Here is a 19,671-nt window from a genome sequence, read left to right on the forward strand (position 1 = left end):
ATCCCCCAGATTTTTTATAAATATAAAGTTCAAAGTACTGTATTATAAAATAACATGTAATTATATTGTTGATATGGATATGAAACAATACAACATCATTTGCATGAAAATATTCAAGTGTCCCTGAATCCCACTCCCCTTCAGTGAGGCAACCACTGTTAACAGTTTTGTGTATATCTTCCAAATATTTTTTGAGGTTAATAGACTTTATTTTTTATAGCAGCTTTAGGTTCACGGTAAAACTGAGCAGAAGGTACAGAGGAGTTCCTATGTAGCCCTGTCCCCACACCCGCACAGCCTTACCCACTATTGAGATCCAGCACCAGAGTGGTCCATTTGTTACAATCGACGAACCTACATTGACATGCACTATTGCCCAAAGTCCGTAGTTTACTCTAGGCTTCCAAATATTTTTCAAAATAATTTTTTTTTTCATTTGAAAGAGAGAGGGAGAGAGCATACACACATGAGTGGGGAAGGGGCAGAGAGAGAGAATCTTAAGCAGGCTCCATGCTCAGAGCCAAGCCTGAATCAGGGCTCATTCCCATCACCCCAGGATCACCACCTGAGCCAAAATCAAAAGTCGGATGCTCAACTGACTGAGCCACCCAGGTACCCCCAAAATAACTTTTAATCACATAATTGATACATGAATTTTTTTAAGATTTTATTTTTGAGTAATCTCTACACCCAACGTGGGGCTCAAACTCAAGAGTCGCATGCTCTACCATTTGAGCCAGCCAGGCACCCCTGAATGTTTTTGGCTTAATAAAAAAGAAGTAGGTTTTCAAAAAGCAAAATGAGATGTTATATGTATTAGTATACAGCTTTTTTTTTTTTAAATAAACATCTTTCCAAATCAGTACATATAGACTCACCTCATTTTTCTTTAATAAGGACATATTGTGCCGTATGCCCATATTGTTATTTATTTATCCAGCTTCCTGTTGGTATCTATGTTTTTTAAACCATGCAATGGATATTCTTATACATAAATCTTATGTATCTTATGTTTCCAGAAGTGGGATTACTGGGTTATAGGGTATGAACATACCAAATCGGCATGCTCTTATCTAGGGTTGGACTGCATTTGTTACACACTTCCCTCTGACCCCACCCCTAGCCAGTACTATGTATCACTTAAGCTAGCCATCCCACCAAGGGACTTAGCCCTCAGGCTTGAGAATTCCTGGAGCAGAGATAATGAGAGAATTTATTTGTGAATGATAATAGTAATAGCTTACCTGTATTGAGCACTTAAACCATGTTTTGTTTACGTAAGCCAGGTACTGTTCTAAGCACTTTACATGTATTATCTATCTCTTACTGTGTATAACCACCCCCAGAGAAGAGTCTTTTTTAAATGTTTATTTTTATTTTTGAGCAAGAGACAGAGTGTGAGCGGGGTAGGGGCAGATAGAGAGCGAGACACAGAATCTGAAGCAGGCTCCAGGGTCTGAGCTGTCAGCACAGAACTGGACTGAACCCACGAACTGTGAGATCATGACCTGAGCCAAAGTGGGACGCTTAATTGACTGAGCTACTCAGACGCCCCTGTTATTATCCCCATTTTAATGCTTAGGAAACTGAGGCACCTAGGGTTAGGAAAGGTCACATATCTATCTAGTTAATTGGGGGGAACAAGATCTGAAACAGGGCTCATTGACTTCTGAGCTAGTGCTCTTAACCTCTGCACACACTCTCTAGAGAGTTTAATGCCATCTTTATGCCATAGTTTCTCTGTCTTGTTTATTCCTTATGTAACTGGGTCACAGAGGTGCAAGAGCACGTGGCTCTGGGGCATCCCAGACAGACCAGGTTCAGCCGGTCGCCACTGACAGAATCCAAAAGCAGGGAGAGGAGTGGTGGTGAAACAAGACAGGAATTTAGTTCAGTGAGGCTGACACCAGGAAGACAGTGGGCCAGTGTCTCAAAGACTGCCTCCAGAGTGCTGACAAGACTTCCAGGTTTATATAGGGAAAATGTGGGGCAAAGGTGGGTGGGTACAAGTGCTGGGCAGTAAAGGTTGGGTCGATCACTGTCTTGGGGTCAATCATGCAGAATCTTGCTGGAGTCAGGGCAGTAGTAGTTAATGCTTGAGGGGCAGTTTCACTTCCTGTCCTGGAAGGCTTTGCCTGCTGGGAAAGATATGCTGGAAAGAAGAACTCAATCAGTTAGAAAGTACAGACTGAGGTCTCAGTGGAGGTAGTTGAAATCCCCTTTCACTTAAAACAATATTGTATTTATTCATTTATTTGTCTTTTTCTTCACTTTAACTCTTGGAGGGCAGGGTACCTGCCCTAATATTATTCATATCTCTGTTCCTAATTCCTAGCACAATGTCTAGTTTACTGTACATAATAAATAAATTTAGTTGCCTCTTGGAGGTGGCTACCAAATCCATGTTACCTGTGAAAAAACCACAAGTCTGCTTCACCCAAGTAGTGTAGTAGAAAATAGTAGAACGCAGAATGCCAGAGCTGCGATTTGAACCTGTCTTTTTTTTTTTTTTTTTTTAATTTTTTTTCAATGTTTATTTATTTTTGGGACAGAGAGAGACAGAGCATGAACGGGGGAGGGGCAGAGAGAGAGGGAGACACAGAATCGGAAACAGGCTCCAGGCTCTGAGCCATCAGCCCAGAGCCTGACGCGGGGCTCGAACTCACGGACCGCGAGATCGTGACCTGGCTGAAGTCGGACGCTTAACCGACTGCGCCACCCAGGCGCCCCTGAACCTGTCTTTTTAAAAAAAAGTTTTTTAGGGGCACCTGGGTGGCTCAGTCGGTTGAGCATCTGACTTGGGCTCAGGTCATGATCTGATGCTCGTGCGTTCGAGCTCCATGTTGGGCTCTGCGCTGATAGCTCAGAGCCTGGAGCCTGCTTCAGATTCTGTCTCCCTCTCTCTCCGCCCCTCTCCCACTCTGTCTCTTTCTTAAAATAAACATAATAATAAAAAAAAATTAACGTTTATTTATTTTTGAGGGAGAGAGAGAGAGAGAGACAGAGCATGAGTGGGGGAGGGGCAGAGAGAGAGAAGGAGACAGAATCCGAATCAGGCTCCAGATTCTGAGCTGTCAGCACCAAGCCCGACATGGGGCCCAAACTCCTCTGCCATGAGATCATGACCTGAGCTGCAGTTGGACGCTTAACTGACTGAGCTACCCAGGCACTCCCTCAAGTCTTTTCCAACTTCATCCAGAGTGGGGTCCCACCGTGACTACGGTGCATCCTTCCTGCCTGCTTCAGAGGGCTCTAGAGAATGGCTCCCTACCTAGCAACCAGTCCTAGGGTGGAAAACTTCACAGCTAGACTTCTTTAATGATCCCTGGGAGTGGCAGAGCCAGATGGGAGGAGGGCCCCTGGAAAGGAGAGTTCCTGGAAGTACTGCATCCAGGAATAAATTGTTGGGGGGTAGGGTGGGCAGGGAGTCAGGTTCCTCAGAGGAACACTACATTGTAATAATACCAATCCTCTATTTCGGTTTCTGCGTGCCAGGCATTGTTCTATGTGATTTACGAGTACTATGTCCTTTTAATGCTCACAGTTCCATTAGATAGATATTGTTATCTGTTTTACATATGAAAGAATGCAGGCTGAGAGGCCAAGCGACTTGCTCTAGGTTACACAACAAATAGGTGATAAAGCTGAGATTGCAGCTCAAATGTTTGTGTCCCCCAAACCTTCATTTTCAGCATTCTGCTAGCCCTAGGTTATAACAGCTTGGCTGAGGCTGGGGGCATTGTAAGAAGGCTCTAAGGGGAAATTGCCCTCCCTGGACTCCAGCAACCAGGAATAAGGTACAGAAAACCATGCAGCTTGAGCCCTGCTAGGTTAGGGGGTCATGGAAAGAAATATTATTGATTTTTTTTTTTTTTTTTTTTGGCTTACTGCAGAGAGCTTGGAAGATTTGAAACCAGCCATTCCAGTTTCTGAATCTGTGTTCACAGCACATGATGTCTTTATACTCTTAACCTAGAAATGGTAGAGTTATTTTGGGCACAAAGCAAGAGCTGTGGCTTTAAAAATATGCCACTGTATTTATCTCTTCCGCTCCAAAATTACTGAAAATTAGCCCAGCTGTGGCCTGAGGCAACAAATAGCCACAAAATCTCCTTCCAGATCACGCAGCCACTGCCCCCCTCAACCCCCCAAGCAGGCGGTTCACCCAGGAGTGGCACTCTCTGGGGAGTGGATTCAGACCAGCCTGCCTGGCTTCATACTCACATCATCCCCTCCCTGCCACTCTAGGGGTCAGACTGCTAGGCCTGTGAGTGAGCTCAACTCTGTCTCCTCCCTCATCCCCAAGACTTCACAGAAATAAAATAATAATAAATCAATTATTGAGCTGGTGAGTCCGAGCCAAAAGAATTTTTCAGTTTTATTACCAAATCCCTGTGTAATTCAGGGCAAAAGACCTTGCTGTAATTAAGCCTTCAGTTCCTTACCTATAGAATGGAAAATTTTTTTTTTCAAAGTAGGCTCCCTGTCCAGCACGGGGCCTAATGTGGGGCTTGAACCCACAACCCTGAGATCAAGACCTGAGCTGAGATCAAGAGTTAGACGCTCCACTGAGCCACCCAGGCACCCCGGAAATCCTTTTTTATAACAATTATTTTTTATAATTATTACTTATTATAGAGAATATATGTGTGTGTCTGTATATATATACATATAAATGCAAATGCAAAATGCTTCATAAAATGCTTGACCTTTAATAAGCAATTTATCAGTATTCCCTAAGTGACTGAATCTTCTGCTCCTCTGATCTTACTAACAAGTAAAATGTAATGAGTTTTTACTTTGTGTCATGCACTGTTTTATATTCCATAAGGATAATTACATTTAATCCTGCAAAAACCCTATGAAGTGCTATTATCTCCTTTACACATGAAAACTGAGATACTAAATGATTTGCTAGACATCACATAATATATACGCTGTAGCCATATTTAAACCTACTATTCTGATTATAGAGCCTAAGGTCCTAACAGAGAACATGCAGTGTATTTTTACATTGTCTTGTTTCCTCAGAAAATTCTTTCCACTGACTTTTGAAGGCCTAGGAAGTAGTGGAGAAATGGTGGAAATGCTAGCCCAGGTGGTTGGAGCTTTATCCCCCTCTCTCTGATCCTGAACAGGATTTGGGTTGCAGACTGCAGTTCTCCTGTGTTTTGTGGGCTGTAATTACTCCGATTAACATTGCCCAATTCATAAAGGCTGAGTGAGCGAGAGGAGGCGGAGCTTGTTCGGGCAGCCCACAGCCCCACAGATGGTAGGATGGGGGTGGGGTAGAGCTAGGGATGCTTTACAGCCAGGTCTTTCAGCAGGTTTGATGGCGGATGGTTTTTGCCTTTTGGTCAGACTGAGCGTGTATGATTCTACAATCTGCTAGGTTCTGCTAAAACACACACACATACACACACACACACACACACACACACACACACACACACACACGAGAGAGACAGATGAAATGGTTGCTTAAGACAGTGCAAACAAAACCGGAGCTGCTTGAGGCTATAGTGGCAGGCTCCGGTGGGGAGAGGAGTCAAGGAAGGGGGAGAAGTGGGATGTCCCTGCGCAGAAAGCCTGCATGTTTACCTGCAAACCCAGAGTCTGCAGAACCTTCTGTGCTGTGACTTTTCCCTGGGCAGCCAGAAGTAGCAGCGGCAGCCCCAGCCAGAGAATGAGCAATCCAGGGAGCTGTCTGGCTGGGCCGGAAATGGCTGTAATCATTTAATAGCTTTTGCTGGCTGCACTGACCTAGCGGAGTGGGCGGTAGGCAGGCTCCAGAGTGCTGTCTGGAAAGATAGCCCGGGCTTTAATCAAAATGATGGGTTTTCTGGAGGCTCTTTATTAACCTTAGGACTAAATCCCAAAGATGGCAACAAAGGGATGAATGGGGTGGTAAGGGGAGGGCTGAAACCTGCAGAATGGGCTGTGATTTTCCTGAGCTTGTCACTGCTGCATCCATGCCCCGCCCCCAGCCTCTGTTCTTCTTTCAGCTGATTCTAGCTTAGGGGTTCCTGCCTGCATCTCTGTCTCTCAAATGGTGGCAAAACAAATCTACCAAAGTAATCGCTACATTTGTATAATGCTTCAGGGTTTTCAAAGGGCCTTCAGGTACAGCTCAGCATGTGGTGGAGTTAAGACTGCCTAGGTTCCATCCTGTCCTAGGCTCTTCCACTAAGTAACTGGGAGATCATTGATCCTTAGTCTCTTCTTTTATAAAACAGACATACCTATAAAACAGACATGGATATTGGCAATATTTACTTCGTCTGGTTCTTGTGAGGAGCAGAAATTATATTGCACACAGGTCTGCTTAGCCTGTGCCACGCACATAGGAAGAGTACAGAAAGTGTTAAATACATCCAGAATCCTGTGGTGTAGACAGCAAGGTGATCATCTCCATTTTATGGATGAGAAAACTGTTTCAGAAGTACTTATGCAAATTGCCCAGGACTTTGTATTATGAATGATAGAGGTCAGGGCAAGCTCTCAAGTTTAGAAGAGCAAAAAGCAAGGTGAACAGAGGAAAAGAGAATTCGAGCCCCCCCTCCCCCCCCTCCCCCAGCATACTCCAGCCTGTGACCCTCCAAGAGCTTTCCTCAAAGTACTATCCTTGGTCAAAATGACTTGGTGTTATTCTGTTGGGGAAAATTAATGTAAATCAGAAAAATCTCTTCTGGCCTCAGCTGACTGCCCAGAGCGGTTCAGAATAGGGTTGGGGGTGAGTTCACAAGGCTGGCATTTGCTGCACTCTGTTCAGGACCTTCCCCACTATGTGCTTTGGCAAACCCACTCATTCCCAGTCCCCGAGGCCAAACTCTGGCCACAGTTCCTTTATAAAACAGTAAAGTTGGATGTTGCCAAAAAAGACCCTGGGCAGTGCCTAAGAGAAGTGTCTAAGGTGGCTTTATAGGATTAAATGAAGTGGCTAGCTACCTTCAGAGGGCAGGGGTTTTGTTGTTGCTGTTGTTGTTTTTTGTTTTTGTTTTTGGTGCAAAAAGGTGATTTTATTAAAGTATGGGGACAGGACCTGTGGGCAGAAAAAGCTGCCAGCAGTTTTTTTGTTTTTTGTTTTTAAGTTTATTTATTTATTTTGAGAGAGAGAGAAAAAGTGTGAGTGGGGGAGGGGCAAAGAGAGAGAATCCCAGGCAGGTTCTGCGCTATCAGTACAGAACCCAAAGCCCAATTCGGGGCTTGAACTCACAAACCATTAGATCCTGTGGTATAGACAGGAAGGTGATCATCGTGACTTGATCTGAAGTCAAATGCTTAACCAACTGAGCCACCCAATTACCCCAGAGGGCAACTTTTTAAGTTGGAGATCTTTATGCATTTTAAAAAATATGTATGTTGTTCTGACTTTTTTTTTTTTTTTTTAACGTTTATTTATTTTTTTTGAGACAGAGAGAGACAGAGCATGAACGGGGTAGGGTCACAGAATCTGAAACAGTCTCCAGGCTCTGAAGTGTCAGCACAGAGCCCGACATGGGGCTCGAACTCACGGACCGTGAGATCATGACCTGAGCCGAAGTCAGACGCTTAACCGACTGAGCCACCCAGGCGCCCCTGTTCTGACTTTTAAATGTATTCCTACCTGTGGTGGAGAAATCAGCCAATACCAAAAAAAGGGGAGGAGGCAAAACCATTTACTGTAATTATGATTATATTCTATTAAAGCTTTTATTTATTTATTTTTTTAATGTTTATTTATTTTTGAGAGAGAGACAGAGTGTTAGTGGTGGAGGGGCAGAGAGAGAGGGAGACGCAGAATCCAAAGCAGGCTCCAGGCCCTGAGCTGTCAGCACAGAGCCCAATGTGGGGCTTGAACTCACAAACTGTGAGATCATGACCTGAGCTGAAGTCAGACGTTTAACCGACTGAACCACCCAGGTGCCCCTCTATTAAAGCTTTTAAATCCCATTGGCTTGTAATCTGAATGTCAGGGAAGGACTCTGCCTAAGGATCCAGACCCCCACCTGCTTGGTATATACCTGAAATCCCCTTTCTAGGCTCTGATAGAGTCTTAAAGTTTATTTATTTTTTATTTATTTTGAGAGCGAGAGATGCTGGGGGTTGGGGGATGGGCAGAGAGAATCCCAAGCAGGCTTCACACTGTCAGTGCAGAGCCCCATGCTGTGCTTGAACTCACCAATTGTGAGATCATGACCTGAGGCAAAATCGGGAGTCGGAAAATTGACTGAGCCACCCAGGTGCCCCTCCCCCCCATGGAGTCTTGACTTCATGCCAGTCTTGGCCTTGCCAGTGAGCTAGGTTCCCTAGGACCAGAGGGGAGGGACTTGTGGGAAGTCACAGGAGGGGGAAAAGGAAAAGAGGAAACATTCCCTGGATTGACTATTTGCTGGTACTGGCCCTGGTGTCTCTTCCTTTCTCATCTTCTTTAAAGGGGAGTATTTCCTTGATCCTGCCCCCAAAGTCAGAGCATTTTATAGGTGAATATGGCCAAGGGGCTTTAGTGCTCTTGGTCAAGAGGGACTCAAGATTAGGAGGTCAGTAAGTGTTGTTCGTCAGATTCTGAAGCTCTTATTTCACCTGAATGAGCCCTCAGAGATGTTTGCTTACACATGAACCAGAACAGGTTAGTCACAATCGTCGTAAGGGACTCTAGAAACCAGATTTCCTTCTGCTCTGCAGAAGCTGGATATGAGGAAGATGCACTGGAATGGATCTCTGATCACCTCTTGGAGTTAAGGCTGAGTCAGACCAACCGAGACTCCCCGCAAAGGCCGAGAAGCTCAGTGACATGTAAAAGAAACTCATTAACTCTTAGCAGTCCTGCTGTGAGGGGCTCCCTTGTCCAACAGACCTAGCCTTTAATGTCCTTTAATTCTGCAAGATAAAGACATCTCTGAGCTCTGCATCTCCAGATGACAGTCCTGAGGCCTCATGCAGAGTCCTGGCTGTGGTTGGGAAAAATTTCCATCCTGGGCTATGTGAGAGACCCCAGAGTGGTATTGAAACCCAGTTTTCCTAGATGACAAATCCCGGCTTTTAAACACCTGCCTTGCTTTTGTCTCCATCTCTCAAGGACGGGGTCTGTATGTTAAAGGTAAACAGGCAGATTCTGGCTGAGCTCAGTTGCAGATTTATCTCCGATGGCTAAAGAAATTAGTCTTAGTCTCAGAGAAAAAGCATCCGTGGCCCCCGTGTCCACAGAGCTGTAAAGTTCACTCTGCCAGGGGAAGCATGTTGTAGGGAAAGAGATTTAGGGGAGAGATGAAAGTTCCTTGCTTCTTTTCCCTACTGCCTGCTGGTACTTGAGCTAAATTTGCAATATATTCTTAACCTGCCTTCCTAGCCCCAAGAGCTGTGCCATATATAGTTGCCCATATGTGGTTCAATTTATTGGGCTCTTATGTTGTGCTGGCGATTAGGCTTAGCACTTTACACACATCACTTCACTGTCTTTAGGGACAAGCAGCAGTGAGTGCAGTCAGTGGAGGGCTGTTGGATCTGTCGGAGGGCCTGCTGCTTCTCCTACCAGTCCTTGAATTCACCCACCCACCCAGCAAGTATTTATTTAAACCCCTGTTATGGGCCAGGAATTGTGCCAGACTCTGCTTAGGTAGTGGTGAATGAAGCAGATACCTTTTCTGCCTCTCTGGATGTTACAGTGACAGATGGAGGTGAAGGACATTGCTGCTTGGCCGGGAGGGTCATAGAACACCTCAGTGAGGGGGTTACATTTGAGCACAGACTTGAAGAATGAGGAGTCCTGCTAAGAATGGAGGGGAGATCATTCTAGGCAAAAGGAAACTGTGTGCTTACAGGCCTTGAGGCAAAAACAATCCCAAGAGGAGTCTGAGGACCCAAAAGAAGGCCTGTGTGGCCAGAGGATAGTGGTGAGAGGGAGTCTTGGAGATGAGATTGGAGAATAAAAAATATCAGATTATTGAAGGGCCTTATATACCATGTTAGGGAGTTTGATTTTTATTATTTTGTTAAGGCAGTAGAAAGCCTCTGAATAATTTTAAGCAGAGGAGTGATGTAATCTGCTTTCTATTTTTAAAGAATTTTACTGTATGTATGCTATATTTCAGTTTTTAAAAAAGGGAGAAAAACTTAAGGAGTAAAGATGACTCTGGCTCCTGGGTGGAGGGCTAGAGAGAAGCAAAAGTCAAAGCAGGCTGGACAAGGAAGAGCCTGTTGCTATAATTCACATTCAAGGTAATGGTGCTCTGAAAAAAAGGTAGTGACAGTTCATATGGAGAGAAAAGGACAAAGTCAAGGTATATTTAGGAGGCAGGAATGACAGATCTTGATATACGTTAGGTGGAGAATGGAGAATAGGGAAAAAAAATGGAAGTTTCTGGCTTGAGCATTAAGGTGAATGGAATGCCATTTATTGAGACTGGAAAGATTTAGAAAGGAATAGATGAGAGGAATCAAGAGTTCTTTCTGCTTGAGATGTCCCATGAGACTTTCAAGAATAGATATAGGATGGGCATTTGGAGACATGAGATTGGAGCACAGAGGGATACAGTCTCTAAATATAAATCTATATCTCATCAGCATATTTGGACAGTACATATACTGATGGACATGGCTGAGACCTTGAAAGGAGTGAAGAGAAAGAAGAAGGTACAGTGCCAAAAGAGGAGAATGGTTTGATAAGGAACTCATAAAAACAAGTGTCTCCCAAAGCGGCGGACAGATGCCCCTGAGAGGTTCACTACAGTGCAGACTAAAATGTGACCACTGGCTTTGGCAATAACGTGATTAGTGAGCATGACATGAGCAGTGTTAGAGAAGTAGTGTCTAAGAATGCCAAATGAGAGGAGATAGGTAAGTGAAAGGTCGGGAGATGGAAATGGCAGATGTAGAGAATCTGAAACTGCAATCAAATGTAAATGGTTTATCTTGCAGAATTTTTCAGGATTCCACCCCAGGAGCAGTGTCAGATGCATGCATGCTACTGTGATGTCAAATGGTTTCAGTGTCGTGGCCGCTGGGATTACTTTACACAGAAAGACCATTACTCTTCCTCTCTAGATCTGACCTCTACTCTTCTAGAAGTCATCCATATCCTTTATCATGTGTCTTCCAGCTAGATTCTTGGGGAGGTCTTGCATTGAAAACCCCTGTGGATACATCATAATTTCCCCCTACCCAGGGCAAATTTCATCTCTCCTCTGGAATCTCCTTTGACTTTCTCAAGTATAATTAGTAATTTTTTCCTCTGGAATCCCATAACACTTCTTGTGTACCTTGGTCATTGCATTTATCCGGTTGCCTTATAATTGCTTGAGTGTCTGTCTTAACTAGACTCTGAGCACACTGAGGGAGGGGGCTGGGTTTGGAAAGTAAGGTTGGCTCCCAGTGCTTTACCCAAACAGGACTATATTTACAACAGGATTCCATTCTTCTATACTAGGTAGCATCCCTCTATACCCACACATCTTTCCATCTCTTCTCTGCTTCATCCCATCACGCCTCAAGGTTATTGTGATACAATTAGGATCAAATAGTTGGTTCCACTAATTCATCTTTTGTTTTGGACAAAGTAGGTGTCAAAATACATTTGTAGCCAAAGTTTTCTGTAATCACACACTAATTTGCTGCTGCTTATGCTGCAGCTGCTGCTGCTTCCTTCCCCCCCACCCAACCTCCTCCTTCTTCCTCCCCCTATCTCCCTGCCTCCCCTGCCACCTTCTTCCATCATGTACCTCTGGTTCAGGTTTTTCGCCCATTACCTGAAGACAATTAAAGTATTTTGAGTATAATTGCAGACAAAGGCTCTGAAATCCTTTGGCGGTTCTTAGTTTGGGGGAGTCGGGGGACGGGGGTGTTGTCCAGGTACCACAGAATCTACTTATGTCTACAGCTGCCTTTTATGTTACCATCATTATTGAGACCTCCATTTAAAAAATTCTAACAGAGAACTCAGGGGACCCAGAGGTCCTTAGAACTGGTTTGAGAAAACAGTAGTGTCTACCCAAAATGAGATTCAAGTATTTGAGTTTGTGATTAAAATAACAAATGCCCAGGGCTTCTTTCATTGTAGAAAGACTACAAAAAGTTAATTAACAGCACTAATTGTTCCAGGGAATGCCCTGTTTATAATAGCTCTTACAACCTCAGGACTTTTGGTTCTTTGTTTGTTTTTATGAAAAAGATTTTCTTTAATAATATATTTTTTTTCTTTTTACTGAGGTATAGACATATAACATTATATTAGTTTCAGGTATACAATATAATGATTTGATAGTTGTATACATTATAAAATGATCACCACATTAAGTCTAATTGACATCTGCACTATAGTTACAAAAGAATTTTGTTTGTGTGTATGTATGTGTGATGAGAACTTACAGATCTCTCTTGGCAGCTTTCAAGTAAGCAGTATCATCACCCAGGTGATTAAGAGTCTGACTCTTGATCTCAGCTCAGGTCATAGTTTCAGGGCTGTGAGTTCAAGCCCTGCATTGGGCTCTGCACTCTCAGTGGGGAGCCTGCTTGGGATTTTCTCTCCCACTCTCTCTGTGCCTCCCCTGTTTGCGCATGCTCTCTCTCAAAATAAATAAATAAATAAGTTTAAAAAAAGAAAATAATTGGGGTGCCTTGGTGGCTCAGTCAGTTAAGCGTCCAACTTTGGCTCAGGTTATCATCTCATGGTTTATGAGTTTGAGCCCCGCATCAGGCTCTACACTGTCGGCACAGAATTTTAATATAATTTTTTTTTCAACGTTTATTTATTTTTGGGACAGAGAGAGACAGAGCATGAACAGGGGAGGGGCAGAGAGAGAGGGAGACACAGAATCGGAAACAGGCTCCAGGCTCTGAGCCATCAGCCCAGAGCCTGACGCGGGGCTCGAACTCCCGGACCGTGAGATCGTGACCTGGCTGAAGTCGGACGCTTAACCGACTGCGCCACCCAGGCGCCCTGGCACAGAATTTTAAAAAAAGAAAGGAAGGAAGGAAGAAAAGGAGAAAGGAAGAAAAGAGATGCTTTTTTAAAAACAAACAAACAAACCCAGAAACAATCATCACCATGCTGTATGTTAACATCCCAGTGACTTACTTATTTATAACTGGAAGTTTGTACCTTCTGACCACCTTCACCCATTTCACACATACCTGTCCCCTTCCTGCCGCTGGCTACCACTAATTGGTTCTCTGTCTCTATGAGCTTGGCTTTTTGTTTTTGGTTTTGTTACTGTTGTTTTTTAGATTCCACACATAAGTGAGATCATACATTATTTGTCTTTCTCTTTCTGACTTATGTTGCTTAGAATAATGCCCTGAAATTTCATCCATGTTGTTGCAAATGGCAAGATTTCATTCTTCTTATGGCTGAATAATAGTCCATTATATATATTGTCAAACATAAATAAAATCGCCAGTTATTTTGCCAACAAAATGAGTTTATTAGGGAATAGCCGAGGAATGCAATTTGGACAAATTGTGGTAAACCACAGGCAAGTCCTAAGAGACTAAGGAAAGGTCACCTCTTACCAGGTTTTAGGAGGAAATTGGGGAGGGTTGTTTTGATCAAAATTCTTTGAAAAAGAACAAGAGTCTGAGATCCGTGGTGGTTTCTCTTTGGCTTCAGGTGGTGGTTATTGTGTTGTTGCTGGGGCAGGGAGAGATTGTCCTTTTTTTGTCTTGCAAGCAGGTGATAAAAGCCCTGTGTGAAAAGTATCTTTGTCAAGAGAAGAGTTACCTTCCTTCTTCTTGTTGGTAGTGCGGGCTTCCAGGAGTGGTATGTGTGCGAGAGATCCCCCTTCCAGGCTTCCTGACTCCATTATTTTTTTTTTAAAGTAAGCTCTACTTGCAACATAGAGCTTGAACTCACCACCTAGAGATCGAGAGAGTCACATGCTCATGGATTAAGCCAGCCAGGTGCCCATCCTGACTCCATTAAATGAGGTTTTCTTTACTCATTTTTACAATACATGCCACATTTTCTTTATCCATTCTTCCATCTACGGACACCTAGGTTGTTTCCATATCTTGACTATTGTAAATAACGCCACAGTGAACACAGGAGTGCACATATCTTTTCAAGTTAGTGTTTTCATTTTCTTTGGATCAATACCTAGAATTACTAGATTGTATGGTATTTCTATTTTTAATTTTTTGAGGAATCTCCATACTGTTTTCCATAGTGGCTGCACCAGTTTACATTCCCACCGGCAGTGCTCACAGGTTGCCTGTTCTCCACGTCCTCGCCAGCACTTGTTATTTCTTGTCTTTTTGACGATAGCCGTTCTGACAAGTGGGAAATGATATCTCACTGTGGTCTTGATTTGCCTCTCCCTGATGATTAGTGATAACTGGGCAACTTTTCATGTACCTTTTGGCCCTCTGTATGTCTTCTTTTTAAAAAAGCCTATTCAAATCTTCTGCCTGTTTTGAAAATCAGAGGGTATATTCTTTTGCTGTTGAGTTGAATGAATTCTTTATATATTTTGGATATTAACCACTTATCAGATATATGATTTACAAGTATTTTCTCCCATGCAGTAGGTTACCTTTTCATCTTGTTGATGGTTTAGTTTGTTGGGCAGCAGCTTTTTAGTTTGACGTAGTGTAGTTTGTTTATTTTGCTTTTATCGCTTTTGCTTTTGGTGTCAGATTCACAAAGACTCACGTCAAGGAGCTTACTGCCTATGATTTCTTTGAGGAGTTTTATGCTTTCAGGTCTTATGTTCAAGTCTTTAATCCATTTTGAGTTTATTTCTGTGCGTGGTGTAAGACAGGGGTCCGGTTTCATTCTTTTGCACATAGACGTCCAGTTTTCCCAAAACCATTTCCTAAAGAGAATGTCCCCTCCCCACTGTATATTCTTGCCTCCTCTGTGGTAAATTAATTGACATATATGCATGGGTTTATGTCAGGGTCCTCTATTCTGTTTCAATGATCTAAGTGTCTGTTTTTATGCCAATACTATACTGTTTGATGACTATAGCTTTGTAATATAGCTTGAAATCAGAAAGCATGATGTCTCCAGCTTTGTTCTTCCTTCTCAAGATTGCTTTGGCTGTTGGGGCGCCTGGGTGGCTCAGTCATTTGAGTGTCCGACTTCGGCTCAGGTCATGATCTCACCATTAGTGGGTTCATGCCCCACGTCAGGCTCTGTGCTGACAGCTCAGAGCCTGGAGCCTGCTTCGGATTCTGTGTCTCCCTCTCTCTCTCTCTGCCCCTCCCCCACTCGTGCTCTCGCTCTCTCTCTCTCTCTCTCTCTCCCCCTCAAAAATGAATAAACATTACAAGAAATTTTTTTAAAGATTGCTTTGGCTATTTAGGGTCTTTTGTGGTTCTGTACAAATTTTAAGATTTTCTATTTCTGTGAAAAATACCATTGGAAATTTGGTAAGGATTGCATTGACTCTATAGTAATATTAATTCTTCCAACCCCTGAGCACAGAATATCTTCCCATTTATTTGTGTCATTTCTTCAGTTTTTTCCATAAACATGTTAGAGTTTAGAGTACAGGTCTTTCACCTCCTTGATTAAATTTATTCCTAGTTCTTTTATTGCCTGTTCTGCTTTAACCCAGTACATTTTCCATCCCATTCCCAGGCAAAATAATCACGACCACATTCTTTAGGAAATTCTGCACAAAGAACCAAAAATATGTCCCTAGAAAATTAGACTTCCAGACCCCTGGTGAGAAAATCTGCCTTCCTGATTGTTTCCGAACACTGACCTTGCCCTCAGGCTCAAAGAAATAACCCCTGATTTCTTGGGGGGCGGGGGAGCCAGGGTTGTCTGTGCAGCTTCCCCTGTATTCTACCCACTAGCATGACCTGGAAAGCGTGTGTTGACTCTTACTGACTTGGGATGTTTTGTCTTTCAGAACCAGAGGCAGGAGAAGTGTCCCCTCCAGTGGGTGCTGGTGTCAACAGCAACAGCTGGACCTTTAAATACGGACCAGGCAACCCCAAACAATCTGGTCCCGGTGAGTTGCCAGACAAATTCATTATCCCAGGATCTCCTGCAATCATCTCCATCCGGCAGGAGCCTACTAACAGCCAAATTGACAAAAGTGACTTCATAACCTTCGGCAAAAAGGAGGAGACCAAGAAAAAGAAGAAAAAGAAGAAGGGTAACAAGACCCAGGAAAAAAAAGAGAAAGGGAACAGCACGACTGACAACAGTGACCAGTGAGGTCATCTCATGGAAACAAGCCACTTAGCCAGTTTTTGTAATAATGGCAAATCTCTCCCATGTAGCAACTCCCCACTCCCTTCTCCTATCTCCATGAGCCCTCTCTTACAGACCTCAGAAATCTGCAGAAAGTTCCCTGTGTCTGTGTAGATCACATTTAAGAGGTTTTGTCTTAAAAGCTTTACTAAGTCTGGTGTTAACTCTTTCTCTCCACTCTGGCTTGTTTTCAGAACCTAAAAAGCAGACCCAAGTTTCCTTTCTCCTCCGCCGCAAAGGAGAAGCTTCCCAGCCCCGCCAGTGAGAGGTTGGACTCTCTGCCCTGTGCTCCGGGGATCCTGTCTTGATGACACTTGCAGGGCAGGCTCAAAGGTTTTGAGATTGAGCAGCTTGGGTGTCTGTGGCCACTGGGTTTGTGTGGTTACCGTGGGCGTGTGAGTGCCAGACATTGGCTGGGATGGGCCAGATGAGACTAGTTGATGCAAGGAGGGCTGGGAAACAAAGGCAAAGAAACAGTGGGAGTTGCCAATCCAGGGGGAACGTGAACTAAAAGGGACCAGACTTTCTAAATCTTACAACTCAAGAGGCAGTGGCCACCCTCTCGCAGACAAAACCACCCCTGCCGACAAGGCTTTGGGCATCCTCAAGTCTGTTGGCTGTGGTGTCATTATCCCTAAAACCTGCATTACACCTACAAGCCAACAGTTCAGTGTTGAACGGGGCCAACCAGGGCACCAGAAGCAGATCTGATGTGTTTGCTGTGCGTCCTTGTGCTCACTTTATCAAAAATTCTTTTGCACACAATGTTTATGAAAAGGCTAGATCCTTTTCCAACACATATGCAAAAGCAGAAGCGAAAGAAAACCCCAACACCTCACTTTATGCTGTTTGTTGTTTGATAGATTTATTTAAAAAAGAGAAAATCTATGACTATAAATCTTTAAAGAGAAATATGATGAGTCCCCCCTCAACTCCTCAAAAGAGAATCCAGTCTACAGCCATTTAAATGATCATTGCTGCTACAGAAGTGCTTTAAGAGAATTGCCTGAAACATCTGTATTATACCGGCCACCTGCCAATCACAGCTTTACTCTTTCAGGTCACTCTGGGGCTGCCTCTTGCATGTATTAATTACTAAATAAAAGGATCTTTCTCTGTCTCTTTTCTAAGAAACAATTACGTGCACTTTGAATACACAGTACCTTCTCTAGCCAACTATATCAAGACCCCGAAATTGAAGAAAAATAATTGTTTTCTCATACACACAGTGAGCTGACTTTTCAATCCTCGAATTCTGTGATTTGTCTTGGTGTGCCAGCCCACACCTTCTCTTTGGTTTAGTTTTCCTTTTTTAGAACACTCTGAATTGCTAATCTTGCTGACACCTATGATGTTACCTGAAATCAATCTCCCATATGTATGCTGTATGCTATTATAAGACTCCTGAAATATACTTACTCTGTGCTTGTGTATGTGAATGTTAATGCAACTATACCTAGAGTGAACTTTAAGCTTTATTGTTGAATGTAATTCCATTATATTTCCTTTTGTACACCTGTGAAAAAGTGGAGTAGTGTTTTTTTAACCATTGTTAATCAGCTTTTGTGTATGAAAGACACAGTAAAATTTCTTTCTTAAATCAAGACACTGGTGATTCAAGGAATTTTATTTATGGTCAGCCAAGAGCTGTCTCTTGCCAAGACTCCCGCTGGCAAGGGAATAGATAGAGCTGTTTTTTTCTAGTAACAATTCTGGAATGAATACCGTGGTTATTCCCTGAGGGTATGCAAGCACAAAATTTACCAATCTGACCTCTCTGAAGTCACAGAATGCTTTGAAATTATAATGACATCTGGAATATCAGCTCATAGCGAAGAATAAAATTTACTGTCACCTTAAATAAGAAATTTTAATTTTGTTAAAATGTACAATTTAGAAGTTTAATTACATTATCTTTTAAACGTTATCATAAAAGGTAGGAGTCTGTTATTAAAACAAAAACATTAAATCTCAAAAAAAAAAAAAAAAAGCCTGTTCTGTCTGCTTTTAGCTTCATTCTCCCATATTTTGAAGGGTGTGTAACTTCAGCTCTGCAGGATTGCATGGGGTAAAACTTGTTGCCAACACATGTGAACCATTGCTACATTGTAGGTTGTGATCATTTTGCCCCACTGAAACCCATGTATCTGACCTTACGTGCCTTTTGAATACTAGGAGAATCGGGCTAATTTATTAATGATGATAATTATGATGTATCTGTACAGCACTTTTTACATTTGCGAAGTGCTTTCCAGTCCATGTTAGTTACTAGTTATTACAGCTGTAAGGATAAAACACGCCATGTGGATTCATTTTTAATTGGTGCTATTGGTATTTATTCTGTTATTGCTAATAAATGGAAAATGGTGGTATGAAAGAAATGGTGGTCATTTCTCAGTATAAGAGTAGGAGAAAATAGAACGCTGATTATCATTAGCTGTTATTTTTGAAGAAGTTTGCAGTATGACTCTTAGAGTATCGCTCTCTGGCTATCTCCCTGGCTTTTCTGTTTATCACTAAGGCAAAATGCTCAATGGAATCAAGACTCAGACTCTACAGTATTACTAGAAAGGGCAGTCAGGAGGCTTCGGGGTCACTTCCCAATACACTGTTTCTGTCTTCTCTAGTAAGAATTGCAACAAACCAATTTTTTATCCCTGGAGCCTTCCAGTCATCTTATTCATTACGTGTTTAGCCTTTGCTCTTCTCTCCAGTTGGGCAAATAATGCCCCCAGGAAATAAAATTTTATGCATGCAGGGCATATGGTAGCCACTGTATGAAGTAGGTTCAGTTCATAGTCTATATTCCGTAACAAATAGATCTTCCTTTTGCAGTTAAATTTTATGAGCAGTTATTCTCAACTGGGAGCAGTTTTGCTTCTCAGGGGACGTTTGGCAACATCTGGAGACATTTTTGGTTTTGCTACTTGGGTGGAAGTTCTTCTGGTATCCAATGGGCAGAGGCCACAGATGCTGCTAAGCACCCTATAAGGCACAAGACGGCCCCCCACAGCGAAGAGTTTTCCAGCCCCAAATGTCAATAGTACCAAGATTGAAAAATATTGAAACAGAATGAGCATATAATTTGTTGTTGAATCTATTTTTGAGATGGAAAGGGAACACCATTAATAATTGGGATACAAGATTTAAGCTGGGCTTAAATCCCGGTTTGCCTTGTATGGTGACTCTACTTACAGAATGAAAGAGAAACTGACATTACACTAGATCTTAACTAACGAATATAAATAAAAAGTTGGGAAAACATAAAGAAAAGAGAAAGAAAGAAGTAGAGGAAAGAAAGAAAGAAGAAAGAAAAAGAAAGAAAGAAAAAGCAAGCAAGCCAGTACAGCTCTATAACTTGTTAGCTGGGGAACCTTGGGCAAACCACTATGTCTCTCAGTTTTTCAGCCTCTGTTTCATCATCTGTCAAATGGGAATAACTTTAGTACAGACCTTATAGATTTGTGGGGAAGATACAGCAAGATAACCTC

General features: G+C 42.8%; 1 protein-coding gene and 1 long non-coding RNA gene across 12 annotated transcripts in view; one reads left to right on the forward strand and one right to left on the reverse strand.

Moving 5' to 3' along the window:
- The window catches only part of LOC123604792 (protocadherin alpha-C2), a 210,845-nt gene extending 193,061 nt beyond the window's left edge, over positions 1-17,784 (forward strand). For 10 of the 11 annotated variants that reach the window (XM_045491033.1, XM_045491027.1, XM_045491042.1 and 7 more), the window contains exon 4: positions 15,834-17,784. In XM_045491033.1, the coding sequence (XP_045346989.1) occupies positions 15,834-16,144 (311 nt within the window). In that variant the 3' untranslated portion in view covers positions 16,145-17,784. The remainder of the gene's footprint in view (positions 1-15,833) is intronic. The other variant, XM_045491025.1, reaches the window with a different exon arrangement.
- Positions 1,519-19,671, reverse strand: part of LOC123604947 — a 33,830-nt gene continuing 15,677 nt past the window's right edge. Inside the window, exon 4 of the long non-coding RNA XR_006715532.1 lies at positions 1,519-2,152. This is a non-coding gene — a long non-coding RNA (uncharacterized LOC123604947). The remainder of the gene's footprint in view (positions 2,153-19,671) is intronic.

This window comes from Leopardus geoffroyi, chromosome A1, assembly GCF_018350155.1.
Source record: "Leopardus geoffroyi isolate Oge1 chromosome A1, O.geoffroyi_Oge1_pat1.0, whole genome shotgun sequence".
NCBI classification, from domain to species: domain Eukaryota; kingdom Metazoa; phylum Chordata; class Mammalia; order Carnivora; family Felidae; genus Leopardus; species Leopardus geoffroyi.